The sequence below is a fragment of the Rhipicephalus microplus genome, chromosome 6 (genome assembly GCF_043290135.1).
Source record: "Rhipicephalus microplus isolate Deutch F79 chromosome 6, USDA_Rmic, whole genome shotgun sequence".
Classification (NCBI taxonomy): domain Eukaryota; kingdom Metazoa; phylum Arthropoda; class Arachnida; order Ixodida; family Ixodidae; genus Rhipicephalus; species Rhipicephalus microplus.
Genome location: NC_134705.1, coordinates 83,151,236 through 83,174,579, shown reverse-complemented (window position 1 = coordinate 83,174,579; position 23,344 = coordinate 83,151,236). Strand labels below are relative to the sequence as shown.

General features: G+C 54.0%; 1 protein-coding gene, 2 non-coding genes and 1 pseudogene across 3 annotated transcripts; all 4 read right to left on the bottom strand.

Moving 5' to 3' along the window:
• Window positions 1–2,851: 2,851 nt before the first annotated feature.
• LOC142765917 (uncharacterized) lies at window positions 2,852–8,371 on the bottom strand. The gene is made up of 3 exons (XM_075867721.1): window positions 7,997–8,371; window positions 6,564–7,759; window positions 2,852–3,110 (listed from the first exon to the last, which is right to left on the bottom strand). Exons 1-3 carry the CDS (start codon window positions 8,369–8,371, stop codon window positions 2,852–2,854), a joined length of 1,830 nt encoding a protein of 609 aa, XP_075723836.1.
• On the bottom strand, window positions 5,646–5,819 carry LOC142766191 (U2 spliceosomal RNA; annotated as a pseudogene).
• Window positions 8,372–14,350: 5,979 nt separating the features above from the next.
• LOC142766396 (U2 spliceosomal RNA) lies at window positions 14,351–14,535 on the bottom strand. The gene has a single exon (XR_012884518.1). It is a non-coding gene; the product is annotated as a U2 spliceosomal RNA (small nuclear RNA).
• An 8,307-nt stretch (window positions 14,536–22,842) lies between these two features.
• Window positions 22,843–23,032, bottom strand: LOC142766196 (U2 spliceosomal RNA). Its single transcript, XR_012884434.1, has one exon. It is a non-coding gene; the product is annotated as a U2 spliceosomal RNA (small nuclear RNA).
• Between the last annotated feature and the right edge of the window lie 312 nt (window positions 23,033–23,344).

Below are 23,344 nucleotides of genomic sequence, written 5' to 3'. Positions count from 1 at the left end.
TGCTGACTGAGCTACGAGCTTCGCTGCCAAAAAAGCCCTCCCCGAGCAAGGAAGGACTGCATTCTCTGGAGAATGTGTCTGTGCCTGAGAACATACGCAGTGTGCTTAGCCGTGGCCCCAAATATGCGGTTGAACCAAGAAGGTCAAGGGCAGAACTTCTAGGCCTGGTCCGCAGCATTTCTAGGAAGGTACCTGCTGACTGTGCCGAGAGGTGTGTTTCTGAGGGTTGTGACATTCTTTGTAACCATAGAGCAGGCTTAACCAGGGTTCCTGTAAAGAAGGTAAAAACCTTCCTGAAGGATAAGTCATTGTCTTTGGTAGCAGCAGACAAGGAGGGAGGTTTTGTTATTATTCCGAATGAAATCTATAAGAAAAAAGCAGGTGAAGCGCTTTTGTCTGTTTTTCAGCCCCAAGCTAATGTGTCGCTTCCGAAGGTTAAAACCTACGCAAAAAGTATCTGTAAAAGATTGAATCTTGATGGTTTGGCAAAAAAGATGGATGGCGAGAAAAACCTTAGCATGGAAATTTTCTTTAACGCGAAAACGCACAAAGTTAACTGTCCTTTTCGTGTTATAGTTTCAGAGGCCAGCTCGTGGCAAAAAATACCGGCACAATTTCTTCAGGGAAAACTGATGTTATTAAGCATAGACGATCCATTCCTAGCAAAAAGTTCCGATGATGTGATTTCCGTGCTGAAAGATAACAAATTTCATGGCTACCAGGCATGCTCAATAGATATTAAAGATCTGTACTACTCATTGCCACACAGTGAGCTTCCAGCTTGCATTCGCGGGTGCATTGACAGGTTTGGCGTTGTGAATTACCAGAATGCAGTAGGCATATCTGTTGAAGGTTTTATGGAACTGCTACAGTATTACCTGAGGTCGACATTTGCAGAATGGGACGATCATATTTACTTGCAACGTCAAGGGGTGTGCATAGGATCATGCCTTGCGCCCATTTTGAGTGATTTATTTTTAGCCAGCCGTGATCGTGCCATTCAGAATTGCTTGGGATCCACATCTGTTAAGAGAGTATTCCGCTATGTTGACAATTTTCTTGTGTTGTTTCAAGCTGGAACCTCCTCGGATGGTCCGCCTTTGACTAGTATTTTAGAAATTTTCAGTAAGTGTCTTTCTCCGCTTGTTATAACACATGAAGTTCCGGACAGAGGAGCCATCAGGTTCCTAGATTTAATGTTAACGTTGAGTCCATCCCACGTGTGTTGGGCCTATGAGCCACGCACCAACAAGCCAATCCTCCTTTTTGGTTCAGCACATTCGAAAGTGGTGAAGCGCGCTATTGCTAAGACTTGCTACACAAACGCTTTGCGAAAGTCCTGCTATCACACAATTCTGTCCAGCTTTAATAAGCAAACTAAACGCCTTACAGAAGCTGGTTTCCCGATGTACGTTTTGACCGCCGTTGCTGAGTGTCTACTCAGAGAAATCAGAACGAGCCCAGAAAATAATGCTCAGAACCGTACAAAGGATAAGGGACGTGGGAAACGAAACTTTGTCGTTATTCCCTATATCCACGGCGTCACCCACAATCTCAAAAAAGTAGCCAGCAGGTGCGACGTAGACCTGGTTTTTTCTGCCCCAGAAAAACTGGCTAGGCTGTGCAGAGCCGTGAATCCTGGTTCGAGGGGCGAGCGAGGCTGCAAAGTCAAGCATCGAAAGAAGTACGTTCCATGCATTGAAGGAGTGGTGTACTCACTACCCCTGTCTTGCGGCAAGTGGTACATCGGCCAAACAGGCAGGTGTTTAAATGAGCGGCTGAAAGAGCACGCTCACAACGTCTCCTCTACAGTTTCGGGCCATCTCGGCATTCATTGCCGAGACTGCGGCTGTGTCCCTGATTTTCAGCTTTGTACCGTCATTAGGCGGCATCGGGACCAGTTGATACGTGAAATTTATGAGGCTTCAGAAATAGAAAGGCTGGGCAGTGCATGTGTCAGCAGGCCTTCGATTGCGCTATCATTAAAAGAAATAGATTTCCTTCGGCATGTTAGCACACGTGCTGCTCATGGTGCGTTGTGAAGATGACTATGTGGTTGTTAGGTGGATTCTGTTTTGTTTGTTTTGTATTTTCTTTTTTTGTTAGATACTGACCAAGTATATATTGTGCGGTTCTGGCAAATAAATCTTGTTGTAAGTTCAGTGCCGCTGTCTGTCTCCTTCTTTTTCTAGTCTCTCGTTATTGGCGCTGTTTTTTATGTGAATTACTATATGGGGTTTGGCACGCAGAGTCCATGTGTCCCGTCTCGCTACATCTCGCGCAAACCTGCCGCATGCCCCTGTACTCAAACATAACGCGGTGTCCCGCGACGGTTGCAAAGTTTGGCACTGGTTTTAACATTTCGATGCGTACAACACGCACACCATTGAGTTTGTTTTGCCGGTTTGCGACCGTCGCGAAAGCCACGCTCTTCACTTTCCCGTACTGGGCCAGTGCATTAACCAAGGGGTCCTCGGGGAGGTAGGCGGGGTAACAAAACACGTTGAAAAACGTAATCGGAGGCCCCACTGCCTCCACTGCTACTTTCTCGTTACGCACAACAAAACCTTCTTCCACCATAAATTTGGTGGCTTGAGCCGCAGTGCGCGTGCACACAAGAAATCTCGCACCTCCCATATGCTGGAGGACATGCACGCTATCCTCCCCCGCGGTACGCTCTACAGCGTCAATTAAATCATCTATACAAAAATCGCCGTCAGGCACATTAAAGAAAAAACAATTCTCCCTCACCGGGAGGTTCGATTGAGCTGCCATGATGGGCACTGGTGGGGCGCTTCTCCAAGGAAGACGAGGGGGGGCGTGACTGGTGGGTACGCAGGAGTGCTGCGTGCTAGTATACAGGCTCAGCAGGTGCTGGGTCCGAGATCTGGTAGCAAAGAGGTAGGCGACGGGACGGGAAGAGCCGGGGCAGCAGGCGGGGTCCGGGTCCGTGCATCGCCAGGCATGAGGCGGGGGTCACCAAGCAGGAGGGCCCGGGACAGGAGGCCAGGGACTGCAGGCTGGAACGGCAGCTCCCCGGGAGGCTGGAAAACTTCCTTTGCAGCGAGACCCGGGGGTCGACGTCGGCTTGACGTGACCCCACGTCCGACCTGCGACTCGCGTGAAGAAGCAGCTAACTCGTCAATTGGACTAGCCAAAAGGCCGAGAAGCGATGACATTCATTAGCACTTAATTAAAATCCATTCTTTCACACCTCGTACTTAGTCCTGGCCAAAAGCCAGGCAAACAGTAGCAAAGCAATTCCGACGTCCACCCGTGCACAACCAGCATTGTGCACCGACAGCGGCGGCGCTGGCTTCATGGCATTGCTTTTATCCCTAGTCCGCTTGAAGTTTCTTGTTTCGCTTACAAACATGTTAAAACTGAAACCTTCTTTTTCCCAGAGGTCAAAGCCACGCGTGCTTGCTTGCATGCGTACTCTCGAATGTAACCATGACGTCACACCAAATGCTTGCCGGCAAACATTATCAGGCATGTCGCGAGGGATGCTACAGCACTTGTTTTAAAAACTGATGCATAGCGTACATGTCTCGAGCACCAAAGCCTGGAAGGAAAAAAGAAAAAAAATGACTGTGCAAAATGTGACTACGTCACCCATCCAACATGGCTTCTACGCTGGCTGCCCAAGCAACGCCTCTGCAACGACGCCCACAATCATCGGCAAAAAGGTGTTGCCTTTGGCTGCTTCAGCGCGCTCAACGTATGCCTTGCAAGTTCCGACGTGGCGGAACACCGCACCGAGGTCGACGAAGGTCCTGCCGTAAAAGGCAGACCCTGGAATGCGTGCGAAACGTCTACCGCGTGCGTTGAGAAGCCGTTGAATGAAGGGTCATGTGGCAGAGGGTGACGGAACGTGAGTGTGCGACATGCCGCTGCAATGTTGTTCAAGCGTTCAACGGGCCGGCAGGCTCTGCCTGTCGTGGTCGAAAACGCTTGTCCAAGTTTTGCTGATTCCGAGAGGTAGGAGTGCTATGGTGGCGTGTACGAGGCGCTGGTGCGGCGCTCCGTCGATCGTGCCAGACGGACATGAGGCGGTCGTCAGAAGGCGGTCGTCAAGTGGTCGCGGAAATCAGTGGAGAAGTACTCGCCTGCGCTTTTCGTCGAATTCCGCTGAGTAACGTGCGAGAAGACTCGCGACAGACGGTCTTCGGGAGACGGGTGGTTGCACAAATGCGACCGTGCGTCAACGTGCAGCCATATTCGTGGATTATTTCGCCCCATTATGATAGCTTCGTCACTGCGCTCGCTGGTGTTGCTCGTTTTTGTTGGCCTTCACTTGTGGCTCACACCCACTGTGGGGGATTGGCCGGTTTGTTGTTCTGCTTCTTCGACTTCTACATACTCGGCTTAGTGAAGCTGTGAGGAGTGATGAGTGGGTACAGAGGCAAAGCACAGCAAAGCTCGCCCGGGGCGTGATCTCACGCGTCCTGGGTTCCACGGCGCTTCAGGTACGTGCGTGGTGCGTCCGTACGTCTAGTGCGCAATTTTTTTGGTACTTCCAGCAACTGGCAATTCCATAGAGGTGAGCGTGCGAGGATGTTTGTTGTAATTAACGAGAGCCAATGGTGGATGAGCTGGTATGAGATGGTGTTCAGAAATGTAGTGTGTGATCAACAAGGCGATGTCCGTCGTGGTGGTCTAGTGGCTGTAAGGTACTCGGCTGCTGACACGCAGGTTGTGGGATCGATACCCGGCCGCGGCGGCTGCATTTCCCTGTGGTGAGATTAGGGTGCACGTTAAAGAACTTCAGGTGGTCGAAATTTCCGGAGCCCTCCATTACGGCGTCTCTCATAATCATATGGTGGTTTTGGGACGTCATACCCCCCATATCATCATATCGTCATCAAGGTGATGGCTGAGGGCGCCAGCGAGGTAGCTGACCGCGTGGCAACGAATTACAGCCACCCCTGGCAGAAGCTGGGGCCCAGGTCAGTGGACATAGAAAAAGCACATCGGGGCTTTGCCGCTCCACCGTACAGCAGGTGTGTGCGGGGTGGGTCCTGTGGCGTTCTTTGCGATTTTAATTTGTGATGGGGAATAGTGTAGATGCATAGACGCGGCGAGACCACGCGTCTTCAGGTTAAGACGTCGCGTGAAGATGTGAAATAAAAATGCCTTCGTTTGTCACTGAAAATGTAAACAGAAACACCAACAACCATTTTCTAGAGGCTGTTTTATTTTTCGTTCCGAAACGGGTGAATTGGAAAAGCGGAATTAGCTTGGCACATACATACACACTTCTACACACATATGTACATACACATCGTATACACATTTCTAGCTTTCCTCCGAAACAGTATTAATAAATTACTCAATAGTTTTATTAATATGTGTAGTGATGTTTAAATAAAATAAAAACTTGAGTATGTACGTGTGAACATAACCAAAAAAAAAGGGGGGGGCCTCCAATTATGAAATTTCCACAGAAAGATTTATTTTCCCACAGCAATCCTAAGTGTAAACACAGCTAGCGCACTCCCCGCACGCGAATACCGCGTCAGCCGGGGCGGCGTGACGCCACCGTCTCGGACACTCGCCGCACCCACGCCGTTTACCCCGATATCCTTGGTAAATTCGAACACTCTTTCTGTCATTGAATTTATTGTCGAACTCACCCCCGCAGGGGTGAGTGGGCCGATCCCGGAGGTAGTGCAATACCGGGCCAACCCGTGGCGGAGGTGAAGCAAGCTTCAAGCACTCCGCCGCATTGCAAAAATAAGTTTAATATCTTGAATCCAAATAGGATCCGTATCAGATATTAAGCTGATAAGAACAGATACTACACAAAGAGAACTTATTTGTCTCTTGACACATAAAGTTGTACACTGATGCCACAGGGTGAACATAATACACAGCCGACAGTTCGGCTTGTTACAGGACTGGTTAAAGAAGCACATATAGGTACTTCGATTAAATTAACAAATTCCGGTAACTTGCATTTTGCAAGGACGCCAAAAAATACGCGAAGAAATACACTTTTAACCATTAACAAAAGTTTTTTTTATTGATACATAAACACACACACATATATAAGCATCTATTTACATATGTACAATGATACGTGAAAGTTCATAACTATTTACAAGTGACTATTTACATACATATGTATTCAAAGGTAGTGTTGGCTGCGGGTTGAATATGGGCCTACCGCGTTTACGGCCCGCCGTTAGGTGCTGCTCGCCTGTGAGAAACAGAAACGGCGCACCCTGCGCGAACTGCTACACACCGTTCAGACACGTCTCCGCGCCACGTAAGTTAGGCACTGTTAGCACCAACACGGGAAAGCGAGATGAGGCCTCATATATGAAGTGGAGGCCGGAATAGTGGGGAAGGGAGGGGGGCGCAAGTTGCGGCGCAAAGAGTAAAGAAAGGCGGGGAGGGGGGGCAGTTAGTAGGGGAATATAGGGGCGACCAGCTTGCCATCCCTCATGAAAAAAAACCTGGTATGCCAACGGCGGAGGAACGTTTCTTCGCCGCTGGCTTCAAGTTCCTCTGATAGGTGCTCCCACAGCAACCTCCTGATTTTACTCATAGCGGGATACGCCGCCCTCACAGATTTCTTCTTCGCTTCGGCTAGTGATCGCCGTTGCCAGATCACGAAGAGGGTGATGGTGAAGACGAGTTTAGCGAAGGGGCCTTTATTGCGCCTGTGATAAGGAGGGGGGCGAATGCTGAAAGAGTGCGCGGTCATGCGCCACACGGGCCTCGCGGCCACGCAGTCGAACAGAGCGTGGTTGAGGGTCTTTGTTTGCTGGCAGTTCGGGCAACGGGCGTCGGGGACGATGCCGAGGGGGTGTTGCCTCTGCCGTGTGTGGAGGACGTCCCATGCCCTTTTCCAAATGAAATCTTGCACTCCGCGGAAGGCATAGCGGTCGAGTGCGGCAATTTCCCGCTTCGCTCTCTTCGCGCGGCGCCTGTCTTCATCGTGGAGCTGGTTGGCTGTGAGGGTCTCGATCAGTCTGGCAGGCGGGTCTGAGTCTATCTCACAGCCTGGGACTTCGCGGGTGAGCATACGCATTGTCGCCGCTGCCGCCCTGTAAAAGGGGGAGGGAGACACAGCGAATGGACCGCGGTAGCTGCCTGCGTCAAGCCAGCTGTTACGCACGCTTGCCCAATAAAGGAGCAGGTTCCTGCCGGCATATACACTTGCCTTCGCCAAGGTTCGGGCGGTCTTGAGAGCAAGAATTTTGCCCGTGGTCAGATCGTGGGGAAGGCCGAGTCCACCGTCGCTTGTTGACAGCTGCAGGAGGTGACGCCTGACGGGTGGGGGCTTGCCTTCCCACATGAACGCGGTGATGCCTTTGTTGAGGGCGCTGGCGATTCTGGAAGGCATGATGGCGATGCGGGAAACGTGGGAGGCGAGGGCGCGAGCGCTTGTCTTAACCGCAATGGCTTTGTCTCGCAGGGTGAGCTCGTGGAGTTTGGCTCGCTCTATGAGGAGCTGTGCCCTGCTCAGTACTCTCGACCACGTGGATGCTGCCACGCGCTCACAGGTGAATAGGACCCCCAGCACCTTCACCGTCGATACTGCCTCAATCGGCTCGATGACCTCGGTAGGAAAGGGGCCGAAGAGTAAGGCCTTGCTCTTCGCTTCGTTTAGTGTTGCTCCAGATGCCGCGGCGTAGGCGCTAAATACCTGGCGGAATCGGGCGAGGCTGCGTGCGTCTCTCAGAAAGAGAGAGATATCGTCTGCGAAGGCAAGGATTTTAAGCTCTTCCAGGCCTGTTAAATGCAGGCCCTTAAAGAGGTCGTCACAGGCGACTCATGTAATCAATGGCTCGATTGAGCAGACGAATAGGGTTGGGCCTAGGGGGCACCCTTGCCTAATTCCTCTTGTGTATGCGAAGGGTGTCGTCATGGTGCCATTAACGACTACGCCGCACTGCAGGTCCCTGTATAGTTGCGCTATGACCGCAACGAAGTCCGGCGGGAGACCAAACTCGCGTAGCACCTCCAGCATGTACGAGTGTCTCACCCTGTCAAACGCCTTCGCCTGGTCGAGGGACAGGAAGACCCCCGCAATGCATTTGCAGGAGGCGAACTTGAATACGTCTCTCGTCAGGGTGAGGTTGGCGTACATTGAGCGCCCTGGGACGGCGCAGGACTGGTGCGGGGCGATCATGTCCGGCAAGAAAATCTTAAGTCTAGAGTTCAAGATGGACGCCACGATCTTGTAGTCTACGTTTAGTAGAGTGATCGGGCGCCATGATGACGGGTCGTGTGAGGGTGCACCGTCCTTCAGGATCAGGACAATACGCCCCGCACCGAAGGAGGCTGGCTTGACTCGTTTTCCGATTACCGTGTTCACGACGTTGAGGAGAGGGTCTCCCAGGACGTCAAAAAACGTCATGTAGAACCCGGCGGTCAGGCCGTCTGTGCCAGGCGCTGCGTTTGGAGGCATCGACGCGTATCCTGGCGGACTTCTTCGAGCGATGCCGGGGCGCACAGGGTCACGCACTCATCAGCCTCCAAACGTTGCAGCTTCCGACAAAGGTCTCTGACAAGGGCCGGGTCTGGGCGCGATTCCGCCGGGTCAGGTTCGCTGAAAACTAGCCTGAAGTGGTCGTGAAATGTGGCTTCTATTTCAGCTGGGTCTGACGTGGTTGTGCCGTCAGGGCGGAGCGCTTCCGTGATACGCAGGGACCCGTTCCCGTTCATCTCGCGCAGGTCGACCACCGGTGGGTTTCCTGAGGCGGCGCGTACTGTACGGGCTTCCCGGGCGGTCCTTCTGAGGATTCGGTCGTGCTGGACCTGAAGCGAGGGGAGATAGTTTCGGGTGCAAGCAGTGAGGGTGTCGCCACTTTGAACGATACGCATTCTTCGTAGGATTTCGTTCAATCGGGCTGTGTTGCGTTTTTTCCTTGCGCTACCTTCCTGCTGCAAGAGGTCCCTCCACGTCGTCTTCAGGTCATCCCATGCCTCCGGGAACTCGCGGGGAGAAGCTAAGATTGTCGACTCCTGGCGGGCTTTCAAGCTGGCGACGCTTTCAGTGTCTTCTAGGATCGCCGGGTCGAGGCGCCAATCGGTGTCCCGCCGTCGAGGTCCCAGCTGCGCCCTCACTGTTATAACCACCGGGGCGTGGTCCGACAATTTCTCCAGGCTGGCTGGTAACGCAATTACCTCGCACGAGGCAAGCGAAGGGAGCAATGCGTCGGGAAGGTATATACGGTCCAGCCGGCTACCCGTGACTCTCGAGGTCCTCGTCGGCACGATGGCATCCCCGTGAAGGTGAACCCAGGCGTCCGACAGCTTGAGGTGGCGGAGGATCTTTAATAACTCCCTAGCATGGTGAGCTGAACCGCCGCGCCCCGGGCCCCTGATGTCCCTCGCAGTGTCGATGACGCAGTTGAAGTCACCGAGGACTACGTGGGGAAGGGGTTCGAGCAGGTATTCGTGCAATTCCCGGAAGAAGCGGTTTGTATCATTGCGCGTCACGGGAGCGTAGAGGTTGACAACGCGGAGCTCCCGTCCATCGATGAAAATGTCAAGGAGAAGGATGCGTCCGTCAGCTCCGAAAGTGCAATGCGCCTTTTCCCGGCACCTGCCGGAAATGAACACGACGCCGACGCCACACGACTTTGCATTGGTTAGAGAAAATAACCCCTCCACCTGGCAGGTGCGGCGGAATCAGGACACGTCAAGGGGGGTCCGAAAGTTCACCTCTTGGACGAAAAGCAGGTCGATGCCCTGTGATTTTGCGTATGAAACGACCGTGCTTTGCTTGACGCGATCGCGAAAGCCGCGCACGTTCCACGTGGCAAAGCGGAGAGGGGGCATCAGCTAGTGCGGCCGGGCACGAGTGCAAGGGTAATGGAGCATGCGAGGGAACGAGCGGTAGCAGCTACGCCGGTGAGGGGGAGCATTGGCGGCGAGAGGAAAGCGAGGAGGAAAGGCGCATCAAGAAAAAGGGGCGGGGGGAGCTGCGCAGCCGGCGAGAGCGCGGAGCAGCGCATACAAAGAACTTGAAGGCGGCGTCTTAGGGTGGCGGTGCCCCTTTTGCCTCGCAGCCTAAATCGAGTTTCTTTGCTTTGGCGTGGGGCGGGGCGTCACTGTCGCTGCTCCGTCCCTCGACTCCCGGTCGGCGCTGTCTTGGCTCTTTGCTGGCCGTTCGCTCTCGCGTTGCCTTCTTATCGTCTTCCTTGTGCCGCCTTCGTGAGCGCGAGCGCGCGCGTTGCTCACGGGCTGCGGGCTGGCTTGTGGGCGCATCTGTTTCTCGGGCAAGGCGTGCCGAGGTAGAGGCGGAGGGAGGTGCGCTGGCGAATCTGTTATCTTCACTGTCGACGGGTAGGAAGTAATAGCCCGGGCTCACAATAGGTGCTTCCTCACGGGCAGGGCCTTGGGTGCCGTCTTCCAAATCTCGTGTAGTTACGGGCGCCAGCACATTGGCGGGTGTTAGGCTGGAGGGGGGGGGGGGGCTCTCCTGTCTCGGTGGAAGACTCTACCTCAATCCGCTCCGGCGTCACGGTTGGACTGTCGTCCTGAGCCGTCGGGGGGGCAGGCGAGGAAGAGAGGGGTGAAAGCGCCGGATCTGTGGCGAATTCGCTTGACTCCGCTTCAGAAGACAAGGTGGACGCATCCTCTCTTCTGTCAGGTCTCTTTTCCTCGTTGGCAGATGATGTCGCTGTGCTGCTACCCCCGGTGGACGGGTCAGTGTCAGTATCTCGGTCGCTAGTGAAGGTCTCCCTTGCGGTCGTACGGGGCGCTGTCTTGGGCGACAAGACTTGAAGGCGCGACTTCTGTTCTCCCGGCCTGGGGGGTGACGGACCACTTGGTCGGTTCGGGTTGGACGCGAGGTCTGAGACCAATGAGAGCCCGCGGGCGGCTGACGCATAAGAACGCCTCCTGAAGCACTCCCTGGTCCCGTGGTGGCCGCCGCATCTTTGGCATTCGGCTTCGCAGCCCTCTGTCTCGTGGCCAAAAGTGCCAAAGCGCTTGCAATAAGGAGTTTGGCACGCAGAGGCCATGTGCCCCGTCTCGCTGCATCTTGCGCAAACACGCCTCATGCCCCTGTACTCAAACATTACACGGTGCCCCGCGACGGTCGCAAAGTTTGGCACTGGTTTTAACATTTCGATGCGTACAACACGCACACCATTGAGTTTGTTTTGCCGGTTTGCGACCGTCGCGAAACCCACGCTCTTCACTTTTCCGTACTGGGCCAGTGAATTAACCAAGGGGTCCTCGGGGAGGTAGGCGGGGTAACGAAACACGTTGACAAATGTAATCGGAGGCCCCACTGCCTCCACTGCTACTTTCTCGTTATGCACAACAAAACCTTCTTCCACCATTAATTTGGTGGCTTGAGCCGCAGTGCGCGTGCACACAAGAAATCTCGCGCCCCCCATATGCTGGAGGACATGCACGCTATCCTCACCCGCGGTACGCTCTACAGCGTCAATTAAATCATCTATACAAAAATCGTCGTCAGGCACATTAAAGAAAAAACAATTCTCCCTCACCGGGAGGTTCGATTGAGCGTCCATGATGGGCACTGGTGGGGCGCTCCTCCAAGGAAGACGAGAGGGGGCGTGACTGGTGGGTACGCAGGAGTGCTGCGTGCTAGTATACAGGCTCAGCAGGTGCTGGGTCCAAGATCTGGTAGCAAAGAGGTAGGCGACGGGACGGGAAGAGCCGGGGCAGCAGGCGGGGTCCGGGTCCGTGCATCGCCAGGCAATGGGCGGGGGTCACCGAGCAGGAGGGCCCGGGACCGGAGGCCAGGGACTGCAGGCTGGAACGGCAGCTCCCCGGGAGGCTGGAAGACTTCCTTTGCAGCGAGACCCGGGGGTCGACGTCGGCTTGACGTGACCCCAGGTCCGACTTGCGACTCGCGCGAAGAAGCAGCTAACTCGTCAATTGGACTAGCCAAAAGGCCGAGAAGCGATGCAATTCATTAGCACTTAATTAAAATCCATTCTTTCACACCTCGTACTTAGTCCTGGCCAAAAGCCAGGCAAACAGTAGCAAAGCAATTCCGACGTCCACCCATGCACAACCAGCATTGTGCACCGACAGCGGCGGCGCTGGCTTCACGGCATTGCTTTTATCCCTAGTCCGCTTGAAGTTTCTTGTTTCGCTTACAAACATGTTAAAACTGAAACCTTCTTTTTCCCAGAGGTCAAAGCCACGCGTGCTTGCTTGCATGCGTACTCTCGAATGTAACCATGACGTCACACCAAATGCTTGCCGGCAAACATTATCAGGCATGTCGCGAGGGATGCTACAGCACTTGTTTTAAAAACTGATGCATAGCGTACATGTCTCGAGCACCAAAGCCTGGAAGGAAAAAAGAAAAAAAATGACTGTGCAAAATGTGACTACGTCACCCATCCAACATGGCTTCTACGCTGGCTGCCCAAGCAACGCCTCTGCAACGACGCCCACAATCATCGGCAAAAAGGTGTTGCCTTTGGCTGCTTCAGCGCGCTCAACGTATGCCTTGCAAGTTCCGACGTGGCGGAACACCGCACCGAGGTCGACGAAGGTCCTGCCGTAAAAGGCAGACCCGGGAATGCGTGCGAAACGTCTGCCGCGTGCGTTGTGAAGCTGTTGAATGAAGGGTCATGTGGCAGAGGGTGACGGAACGTGAGTGTGCGACATGCCGCTGCGATGTCGTTCAAGCGTTCAACGGGCCGGCAGGCTCTGCCTGTCGTGGTCGAAAACGCTTGTCCAAGTTATGCTGATTCCGAGGGGTAGGAGTGCTATGGTGGCGTGTACGAGGCGCTGGTGCGGCGCTCCGTCGATCGTGCCAGACGGACATGAGGCGGTCGTCAGAAGGCGGTCGTCAAGTGGTCGCGGAAATCAGTGGAGAAGTACTCGCCTGCGCTTTTCGTGCGAGAAGACTCGCGACAGACGGTCTTCGGGAGACGGGTGGTTGCACAAATGCGACCGTGCGTCAACGTGCAGCCAAATTCGTGGATTATTTCGCCCCATTACGGTAGCTTCGTCACTGCGCTCGCTGGTGTTGCTAGTTTTTGTTGGCCTTCACTTGTGGCTCACACCCACTGTGGGGGATTGGCCGGTTTGTTGTTCTGCTTCTTCGACTTCTACGTACTCGGCTTAGTGAAGCTGTGAGGAGTGATGAGTGGGTACAGAGGCAAAGCACAGCAAAGCTCGCCTGGGGCGTGATCTCACGCGTCCTCGGTTCCACGGCGCTTCAGGTACGTGCGTGGTGCGTCCGTACGTCTAGTGCGCAATTTTCTTGGAACTTACCGCAACTGGCCATTCCATAGAGGTGAGCGTGCGAGAATGTTTGTTGTAATTAACGAGAGCCAACGGTGGATGAGCTGGTATGAGATGGTGTTCAGAAATGTAGTGTGTGATCAACAAGGCGATGTCCGTCGTGGTGGTCTAGTGGCTGTAAGGTACTCGGCTGCTGACCCGCAGGTTGTGGGATCGAAACCCGGCCGCGGCTTCATTTCCCTGTGGTCAGATTAGGGTGCACGTTAAAGAACTTCAGGTGGTCGAAATTTCCGGAGCCCTCCATTACGGCGTCTCTCATAATCATATGGTGGTTTTGGGACATCATACCCCACATATCATCATATCGTCATCAAGGTGATGGCTGAGGGCGCCAGCGAGGTAGCTGACCGCGTGGCTACGAATTACAGCCACCGCTGGCAGAAGCTGGGACCCAGGTCAGTGGACATAGAAAAAGCACATCGGGGCTTTGCCGCTCCACCGTACAGCAGGTGTGTGCGGGGTGGGTCCTGTGGCGTTCTTTGCGATTTTAATTTGTGATGGGGAATAGTGTAGATGCATAGACGCGGCGAGAGCACGCGTCTTCAGGTCAAGACGTCGCGTGAAGATGTGAAATAAAAATGCCTTCGTTTGTCACTGCAACTGTAAACAGAAACACCAACAATCATTTTCTAGAGGCTGTTTTATTTTTCGTTCCGAAACGGGTGAATTGGAAAAGCGGAATTAGCTTGGCACATACATACACACTTCTACACACATATGTACATACACATCGTATACACACTTCTAGCTTTCCTCCGAAACAGTAATAATAAATTACTCAATAGTTTTATATTATGTGTAGGGATGTTTAAAAAAAAATAAAAACTTGAGTATGTACATGTGAACACAACCAAAAAAAGGGGGGGGCCCTCCAATTATGAAATTTCCACAGAAACATTTATTTTCCCACAGCAATCGTAAGTGTAAACACAGCTAGCGCACTCCCCGCACGCGAACACCGCCTCAGCCGGGGCGGCGTGACGCCACCGTCTCGGACACTCGCCGCACCCACGCCGTTTACCCCGATATCCTTGGTAAATTCGAACACTCTTTCTGTCATTGAATTTATTGTCGAACTCACCCCCACAGGGGTGAGTGGGCCGATCCCGGAGGTAGTGCAATACCGGGCCAACCCGTGGCGGAGGTGAAAAAAGCTTCAAGCACTCCGCCGCATTGCAAAAATAACTTTAATATCTGGATCCAAATAGGATCCGTATCAGATATTAAGCTGATAAGAACAGATACTACAACAAAGAGAAGTTTACTAACTTCAAAACAGGGCGAGTTCAGGTCACGGTGAGACACAATACGCGGCCGCACTTTGGCCGGGAACAATTCAATGGAGCAAAAACACACAAATTTTGATGTAAAGGACAGGGCACTCGGTAAAGTATATACACTATATACAATTTGGTTTTTTTCAACACGTTCAAATACATGTACAATATACCTATGTACTGATATACATATACAAAAAAACACATCTACAGATATTCTACATTACATTGACCTTATATACGTGAAGGAATACAATATTGTATGTACATATTTACAGTTTGGTGATAGCTTGGTTCTTTGACCAAGGGTGCCGGGGAGAAAACAAAGCGGTGGGGGAGGTTAGTAGTGAATAAGGGGGGCGTGAAGCTTCCCGCCCCTTACAAAAAAGAATCTTGTGTGCCAGCGTCTGAGGAACAAGTCCTCTCCGCTGGCCTCCAGCTCTTTTGACAACTGGGCCCATAGCAGCCATCTGATGCGCGAAAGCGCGGGGTACGCAGCCCGTACAGGTTTCCGACGTGCCTCAGCCAGTGAGCGTCTCTGCCAAATTACGAGCATCGTGATGGACACCACTAGCCGCGCGAAGGCGCCCTTGTTTCGATTGTGACCTGGGGGAGGGCGGATTCGAAAACAGTGGGCAACCATGCGCCACACTGGTTTTGCCGCCACGCACTCGAAGAGTGCATGGTTTTGTGTTTAGGTGCCTTGGCAATTGGGGCAGCGGGAGTTCGGCACGATGCCTAACTTGTGCAAGTATGTCCTCGTGGGCAGCACCTTCCAGGCTTTTTTGAACAGAAAGTCCTGCGCCTCATGTGGGGCACCGCTGAGGTGAGCAGATAACTCGTGCTTTGGTTGCTTGGCCCTTCTTTCTTCATCGCCACTCAGCTGGAGGCGTGAGAGGTCTTTGATTATACGTGCTGGTGGGTCCGCGTCAACGTCGCCAGCAGGCAGTTCTTTGCAAAGCATTCGCGCTGTCGCCGCCGCTGCCTTGTAAAAAGGCGCCGGTGACTCAGCGAGTGGTCCTGTAGCCCGGTCCACCTCCAGCCAGTCAAGCCTTGTGCTGCACCAGTAGAAGAGCAGCTTGCGGCCGAAGTAACTGCTGCTTTGCGCGAGCATGCGGGCGGTCTTCAATGCCAGTACCCTTCTCAGGGTCAGGGCGTGCGGCAGTCCCAGGCCCCCCTCGCTCGCTGCCATCTGCAGGAAGCTCCGCTTAAAGAGGGGTGGCTTGTCGTTTCACATGAAGGCATTGACTAGTTTGTTCAGTTCATTTGCCGTCCTTGTGGGAATCGCTGCCACTCGGCTGGCATGGGCAGCCAGGGCGAGGACGCTGGTCTTTGCGGCGACTGCCTTTTCTCGCAGCGTGAGTTCTAGGAGCTTGGCGCGCTCAACGAGGAGGTGGGCACGGTCTAGAACTCGTGACCACGTTGTCGACGCCACCCCTTCGCAGGAGAAGTACACTCCAAGCACCTTGACTGTGGAGACCACCTCAAAACCTCCGATTGTGCTTGCGGGGAAGGGGCCGAAAAGGAGAGCCTTACTTTTGCCCTCGTTCAACATGGCACCCGACGCTTCAGCGTATGCGGCGAAGGTTCGTCTGAAGTGCTGGAGGCTTCGCGAATCTCGCATGAAAAGCGAGATGTCGTCCGCATAGGCCAAGACCTTGAGTTCCTCCGTACCGGTAAGCGGCAGGCCTCGGATGTTCGGGTCACAGGCAAGGGACGTAAGGAGGGGCACAATTGACAGCACGAAGAGTGTAGGGCCTAGTGGGCACCCCTGCCTTATGCCTCTTGTGTACTCGATGTTGTCTGTCATGGAGCCGTTAACCGCGACTCTGCACCGCAGGTCTGAGTACAGTAGCCTGATGACCCACACGAAGGTCTCCGGGAGGCCGAACTCACGGAGCGTCTGGAACAGGTAGCTATGGCGTACCCGGTCAAATGCCTTCGCTTGATCAAGGGAGAGGAAGGCCCCTGACACTCTCTTCTTGGTGGCGTACATGAAGACGTCTCTGGTCATGTTCAGGTTCCAGTACATCGATCGGCCTGGGACGGCGCAAGCTTGGTGCGGGGCGATGACATCGGGCAGGAAAATCTTCAACCGGTTGTTGAGAATGGCGGCCACAATTTTGTAGTCACTGTTGAGTAACGTAATTGGGCGCCATGATGCAGGATCGTTTGGCGGGGCACCGTCTTTCAGGATGAGGGCTACTCGTCCCGTGCCAAAGGAAGCAGGTTTCGCGTGTCCCTCGAGCACAGAGTTCACCAACGCCAGCAATGGTGCAGCCAAAGTGTCAAAGAAAGTCGCATAAAAGCCCGCGGTGAGGCCGTCCGTCCCCGGGGCTGACCGCGGTGGCATAGACGCGACGGCGGCTTTCAACTCTGACACTGTCACGGGGCTGCAGAAGGTCGGGCATTCGTCTTCTTCGAGGCGATGTATGTGCTTGCAAAGCTCCTTCATGAGGGAAGGTGTCGGGTAGGTCGCGTCGGGGTCCGGCTCACGAAAGGCCAGCTTGAAATAGTCGCAGAATGCCGCGACAATCTCGGCCGGGTCCTCCGTGAAGGAGCCGTCGGGACGTTTTGCCTCAGTGATCTTAGTGGAGCCATTGCCGCAAACGTCTTTAAGGTTGACCTCCTTCGGCTCTTCTGACCCTGCCTGTGTGTTCCTACGGTCTCTGGTGGACGCTCTAAGCAACCGGTCGTACTGCGTTTTTAAAACGTCGAGGTAGTCCCGGGTGCAGGAGGTAAGGTTATCGGCGCTCTGAACAATACGCATTCTGCGCAGAATTTCATTCATTCTGGCGGTGTTGCGCCTTTTCCTTTGCTTTCCCTCCTCTTGGAGGAGCGCTTTCCAGGTTCCCTTGAGGTCGTCCCAGGTTTCCGGAGTGATGTGGGGGGTGGCTTTTATCGACTCCTCGATCAAGGGCTGGATCGCCCGGGTAGACTCGGGATCATTTAGCAGCGCAGGGTCAAGGCGCCAGGACGCGTCGTCCGGTCTGGGGCCGGGCATTCCTCTCACGGTCGTGGCCAGTGGGGCGTGATCGGACGCGTTGTCTAAGTCGGCTGGTACCCGAAGTACGTCGCACGATGTCACCCCCGGCAGTAGCAAGTCGGGAATATATGCCCCATCTAAACGACTGGCGGTGGTTCGCGAAGTTCGAGTCGGGCCAAACTCGGCGTCGTGCAAGTACACCCAGGCGTCCGTGAGGCGCAAGTGGCGGAGGGTCCTTACCAGCTCTTTGGCATGGTATGTAGAGCCTCCACGTCCCGGGCCCCGGACGTCACGAGTCGAGTCAACAACACAGTTGAAGTCTCCCAAGATGACGTATGGGACAGGTTCCGCCAGGTTGTCGTGGAGTTCCCGGAAGTACATGTTGGTGTCAGTCCTCGTAGCGGGTGCGTAAACATTCACGAAGTGGAACCTACGCCCGTCTATGAAGATGTCCAGAATCAATGTGCGCCCGTTGGCTCCGAAAACACAATGAGATTTGTGGCGGAATCTGCCCGTGACGAAAACAACCCCGACGCCACAGTACCGGGCGGTCGTCAAGGAGAAAAAACCTTCGACCCGGCAGTCACGCTGAAAGTGGGCCACGTTAAGGGGGGACCGAAAGTTGGTCTCTTGCAGAAACAGGAGGTCGATGTGTTCGTCTTTGGCGAAGGCAACTACCCGTTTTTGCTTCGCCTTGTCGCGGAACCCGCGGATATTCCACGTTGCGAAGCGGAGCGAAGCCATCACCTAGGCTGATAAGGCGCGCAACAAAAGAGCAGTGAGCGGGAGAGGGAGCAGGCGCTGCCGGGTGCGTGGGCGAGGAGGGCCCCTGGGCTGCGAGAGGAGGAGAAGGGGAGGCATAGTGAAGTAGAGGGAGAGGAGGCGGCGCATCGCTGCCGGCAAGGGTACGGGAAAGGTGAACTTAGGTCCTGGGGGCGAGGGCTTGGGGTGGCGGCGGCTCCCCTTTGCCCGTGCTGGCTGCCTCAAGCATTTTAGTTTTCGCATGGGGCGGAGCGTCGCTGTCGCTACTCCGTCCCTCGGGCCCGGATCGTCGCTGTCTTATCTCCTTACTGGAGGCTTTCTCGCACTCCGCTCGCCTATCGTCGTCGCCGTGTCGCCTACGTGATCGCGAACGAGTTCGTTGCTCGCGGCCGGTCGTCGTGTGGCCTGCTGTGGCGTCAGCTTTGCGACTTGAATGAAGTGCCTGGGGGGATGCAGCGTGAGCCAGTGTAGACTTGTTACTGTCATGGTCATCGGGCACGAAATAGAAGCCGCGGCTCACGATGGGCGCGTCCTCAAGGGCGGCGTCGCGCGTGCCATCTTCCAGGTCGCGGTGGTCACCGGCGCTAGCACGTTGGGAGGCGCCATGGGGGTTGAAAGAGGGGCCTCGTCCGGCTAGGCTTCTCCGGCAGCTCCTTTAAAAGCGGTTGTCGGACTTCAGCAATCTTCCAGGGCTGGTAAGAGGGGCAGCGGTGATGTAGGTGGCGAACGCGTCGGAACCGACTCGAAGTCGCTTGACTCAGTTCCCGATGTCTCGGAGTTGGCGTCGTCGACCCTTTCCTGCCTCTCTCCTTCGTTGCCGGACGTGGTTTCCGTGATGTTGCCGGTGGGCTGCTCCGTAATGGTATCAGGACTTCCGGGGGCGAGCCCCTTCTCCGTCGTACGGCGGGCGGTTCTTGGTGTGAGAACTTGTAGGCGGGACGAACCGGAAGCCCTAGATGAGGGAGAGCCGCTTATGTTGCTGGGCGAAGGAGCAGGGTCGGACAACGAGGGGAATCCGCAGGCGATCGACGCGTATGAGCGCCGCCGGAAGCACTCTTTGATTCCGTGTTGGCCGCCGCATCGTTTACACACCGCAACACAACCTTCTGTTTCGTGCCCGAAGGCTCCGCAACGTTTGCAATACGGTGCCGAGCACGCGGAGGCCATGTGCCCGACTTCGCTGCACCGTGCGCACACTCGGCGCATCCCGCGGTATTCAAACATTACGCGGTGCCCCGCGATTGTCAGAAAATTGGGCACCGGGCGGCTCATTTCTATCCTGATGACTCGAACCCCATTTAGCTTCGTTTGGCGCGTGGCTACGGTAGCAAAAGTGATGCCCTTCACTTTGCCGTACTGGCTGAGCGCGTTGCTGAGTATCTCGTCCGGTAAGTAGGCCGGATATCTGTACGCGTTAACGAACGTAACCGGCGGCCCTACCGCTTCTACTGCTACGTTTACCCCGTTGACTTGGAAGCCCTCGGCTACCATTAATTTCGTAGCTTGACTAGCGTTGCGGGTGCATACCAAAAATTTCGCGCCCCCCATATGTTGGAGCACAAAAACACTGTCCTCCCCCGCCGTTAATTCAACCACGTCAATCAGGTCATCGATCGAAACATCTCCCTCTGGTGCATTAAACATAAAGCGATTCTCCCTCACCGGGAGGTCTGGTGTTGACGCCATTCTGGTGGGCGTTGCCGCTGGCCGCCAGGAGAGCGTGACTGGTAACAAGACTGGTGTCGTGCAGTCTAGCTGCACTCTGGTAGGACGCTGCTCAGCTGGGGCGGACGCCGCTCAGGACTTGGTAGTGCCAGGTGGGCCGCAGGGGGGTTCTGGGACGGCGGGCGTTGACCGGGGGCCTTGCTCCTCCTCCTGGCATGGGGTAGATGGGCTCCGGGCAGCGGGGCCCGAAACCCAGGGGCGGCAGCCGCACGAACGGTGCGGTGGTGCCGCGAAGGCTTGTCTTGGAACTTGAACCCCAGGGGCCGACGTCCGGGTGACGTGACCCCAGGTCTCTCGCGATGACGCCAAGAAAACTGCTCACTCGACAATTGGTCTAGCCAAAAGGCCGAGAAGCGATGCAATTCAATAGCACTTAATTAAAATCCATTTTTTCACACCTCGTACTTAGTCCTGGCCAAAAGCCAGGCAAACAGTAGCAAAGCAATTCCGACGTCCACCCATGCACAACCAGCATTGTGCATTGACAGCGGCGGCGCTGGCTTCACGGCATTGCTTTTATCTCTACTCCGCTTGAAGTTTCTTGTTTCGCTTACAAACATGTTAAAACTGAAACCTTCTTTTACCCAGAGGTCAAAGCCACGCGTGCTTGCTTGCATGAGTACTCTCGAATGTAACCATGACGTCACACCAAATGCTTGCCGGCGAACATTATCAGGCATGTCGCGAGGGATGCTACAGCACTTGTTTTAAAAACTGATGCATAGGGTACATGTCCAACTCGAGCACCAAAGCCTGGAAGGAAAAAAGAAAAAAATGACTGTGCAGAATGTGACTACGTCACCCATCTAAAATGGCTTCTACGCTGGCTGCCCAAGCAATGCCTCTGCAACGACGCCCACAATCATCGGCAAAAAGGTGTTGCTTTTGGCTGCTTCAGCGCGCTCAACGTATGCCTTGCAAGTTCCGACGTGGCGGAACACCGCACCGAGGTCGACGAAGGTCCTGCCGTAAAAGGCAGACCCGGGAATGCGTGCGAAACGTCTACCGCGTGCGTTGTGAAGCCATTGAATGAAGGGTCATGTGGCAGTTGGTGACGAAACGTAAGTGTGCGACATGCCGCTGCGAGTTCGTTCAAGCGTTCAACGGGCCGGCAGGCTCTGCCTGTCGTGGTCGAAAACGCTTGTCCAAGTTTTGCTGATTCCGAGGGGTAGGAGTGCTATGGTGGCGTGTACGAGGCGCTGGTGCGGCGCTCCGTCGATCGTGCCAGACGGACATGAGGCGGTCGTCAGACGGCGGTCGTCAAGTGGTCGCGGAAATCAGTGGAGAAGTACTCGCCTGCGCTTTTCGTCAAATTCCGCTGAGTAACGTGCGAGAAGACTCGCGACAGACGGTCTTCGGGAGACGGGTGGTTGCACAAATGCGACCGGGCGTCAACGTGCAGCCATATTCGTGGATTATTTCGCCCCATTACGATAGCTTCGTCACTGCGCTCGCTGGTGTTGCTCGTTTTTGTTGGCCTTCACTTGTGGCTCACACCCACTGTGGGGGATTGGCCGGTTTGTTGTTCTGCTTCTTCGACTTCTACATACTCGGCTTAGTGAAGCTGTGAGGAGTGATGAGTGGGTACAGAAGCAAAGCACAGCAAAGCTCGCCCGGGGCGTGACCTCACGCGTCCTGGTTCCACGGCGCTTCACAAAACGTGCGTGGTGCGTCCGTACGTCTAGTGCGCAATTTTCTTGGAACTTCCAGCAACTGGCAATTCCATTGAGGTGAGCGTGCGAGGATGTTTGTTGTAATTAACGAGAGCCAACGGTGGATGAGCTGGTATGAGATGGTGTTCAGAAATGTAGTGTGTGATCAACAAGGCGATGTCCGTCGTGGTGGTCTAGTGGCTGTAAGGTACTCGGCTGCTGACCCGCAGGTTGTGGGATCGAAACCCGGCCGCGGCGGCTGCATTTCCCTGTGGTCAGATTAGGGTGCACGTTAAAGAACTTCAGGTGGTCGAAATTTCCGGAGCCCTCCATTACGGCGTCTCTCATAATCATATGGTGGTTTTGGGATGTCATACCCCACATATCATCATATCCTCATCATGGTGATGGCTGAGGGCGCCAGCGAGGTAGCTGACCACGTTGCAACGAATTACAGCCACCGCTGGCAGAAGCTGGGACCCAGGTCAGTGGACATAGAAAAAGCACATCGGGGCTTTGCCGCTCCACCGTACAGCAGGTGTGTGCGGGATGGGTCCTGTGGCGTTCTTTGCGATTTTAATTTGTGATGGGGAATAGTGTAGATGCATAGACGCGGCGAGAGCACGCGTCTTCAGGTTAAGACGTCGCGTGAAGATGTGAAATAAAAATGCCTTCGTTTGTCACTGCAACTGTAAACAGAAACACCGACAACCATTTCCTAGAGGCTGTTTTATTTTTCGTTCCAAAACGGGTTAATTGGAAAAGCGGAATTAGCTTGGCTATTACATACACACTTCTACACACATATGTACATACACATCGTATACACACTTCTAGCTTTCCTCCGAAACAGTAATAATAAATTACTCAATAGTTTTATTAATATGTGTCGGGATGTTTAAAAAAATAAAAACTTGAGTATGTAGGTGTGAACATAACCAAAAAAAAGGGGGGGGGGCCTCCAATTATGAAATTTCCACAGAAACATTTATTTTCCCACAGCAATCGTAAGTGTAAACACAGCTAGCGCACTCCCCGCACGCGAATACCGCGTCAGCCGGGGCGGCGTGACGCCACCGTCTCGGACACTCGCCGCACCCACCCCGTTTACACCGATATCCTTGGTAAATTCGAACACTCTTTCTGTCATTGAATATATTGTCGAACTCACCCCCGCAGGGGTGAGTGGGCCGATCCCGGAGGTAGTGCAATACCGGGCCGACCCGTGGCGGAGGTGAAGCAAGCTTCAAGCACTCCGCCGCATTGCAAAAATAAGTTTAATATCTTGGATCCAAATAGGATCCGTATCAGATATTAAGCTGATAACAACAGATACTACACAAAGAGAAGTTTATTGAACTTCAAACGAAAAGTTACAGGGTATTACCATGCATTTACAGAAAAAACTACAAACAGTGGGCACACTGATATATATACAATTGTACATTTGCACAACCAGATACAAAAGAGCATGTTATTTATACCTATTTACAAGCATAAAGTGAAACTAATCAGGGAAAAAAACACAAACACATTTCAGCTGCTATGTCTTACAAAAGGAATATGCAGGGGTGGGGGGGTGTCGCGTTGTATGTACATACTTGCAGTCCTATATACACGAACAGAGATAAATACAAATGAGAGAGCACACAGCATATGTACCTATGCTTCTACAAAGAACG

What these genes read in the sequence shown, in the direction of transcription:
- LOC142765917 (XM_075867721.1), bottom strand. Translation starts at nt 8,371, where the DNA reads ATGACGTTTTTTGACGTCCTGGGAGACCCTCTCCTCAACGTCGTGAAC. An exon ending in AGGCGAAGGCGTTTGACAGG is followed by an intron (nt 7,760 to 7,996) that starts GTGAGACACTCG and finishes GACCTCTTTAAG; the next exon opens with GGCCTGCATTTAACAGGCCT. An exon ending in AAGAAATCTGTGAGGGCGGC is followed by an intron (nt 3,111 to 6,563) that starts GTATCCCGCTAT and finishes CGCGAGTCGCAG; the next exon opens with GTCGGACGTGGGGTCACGTC.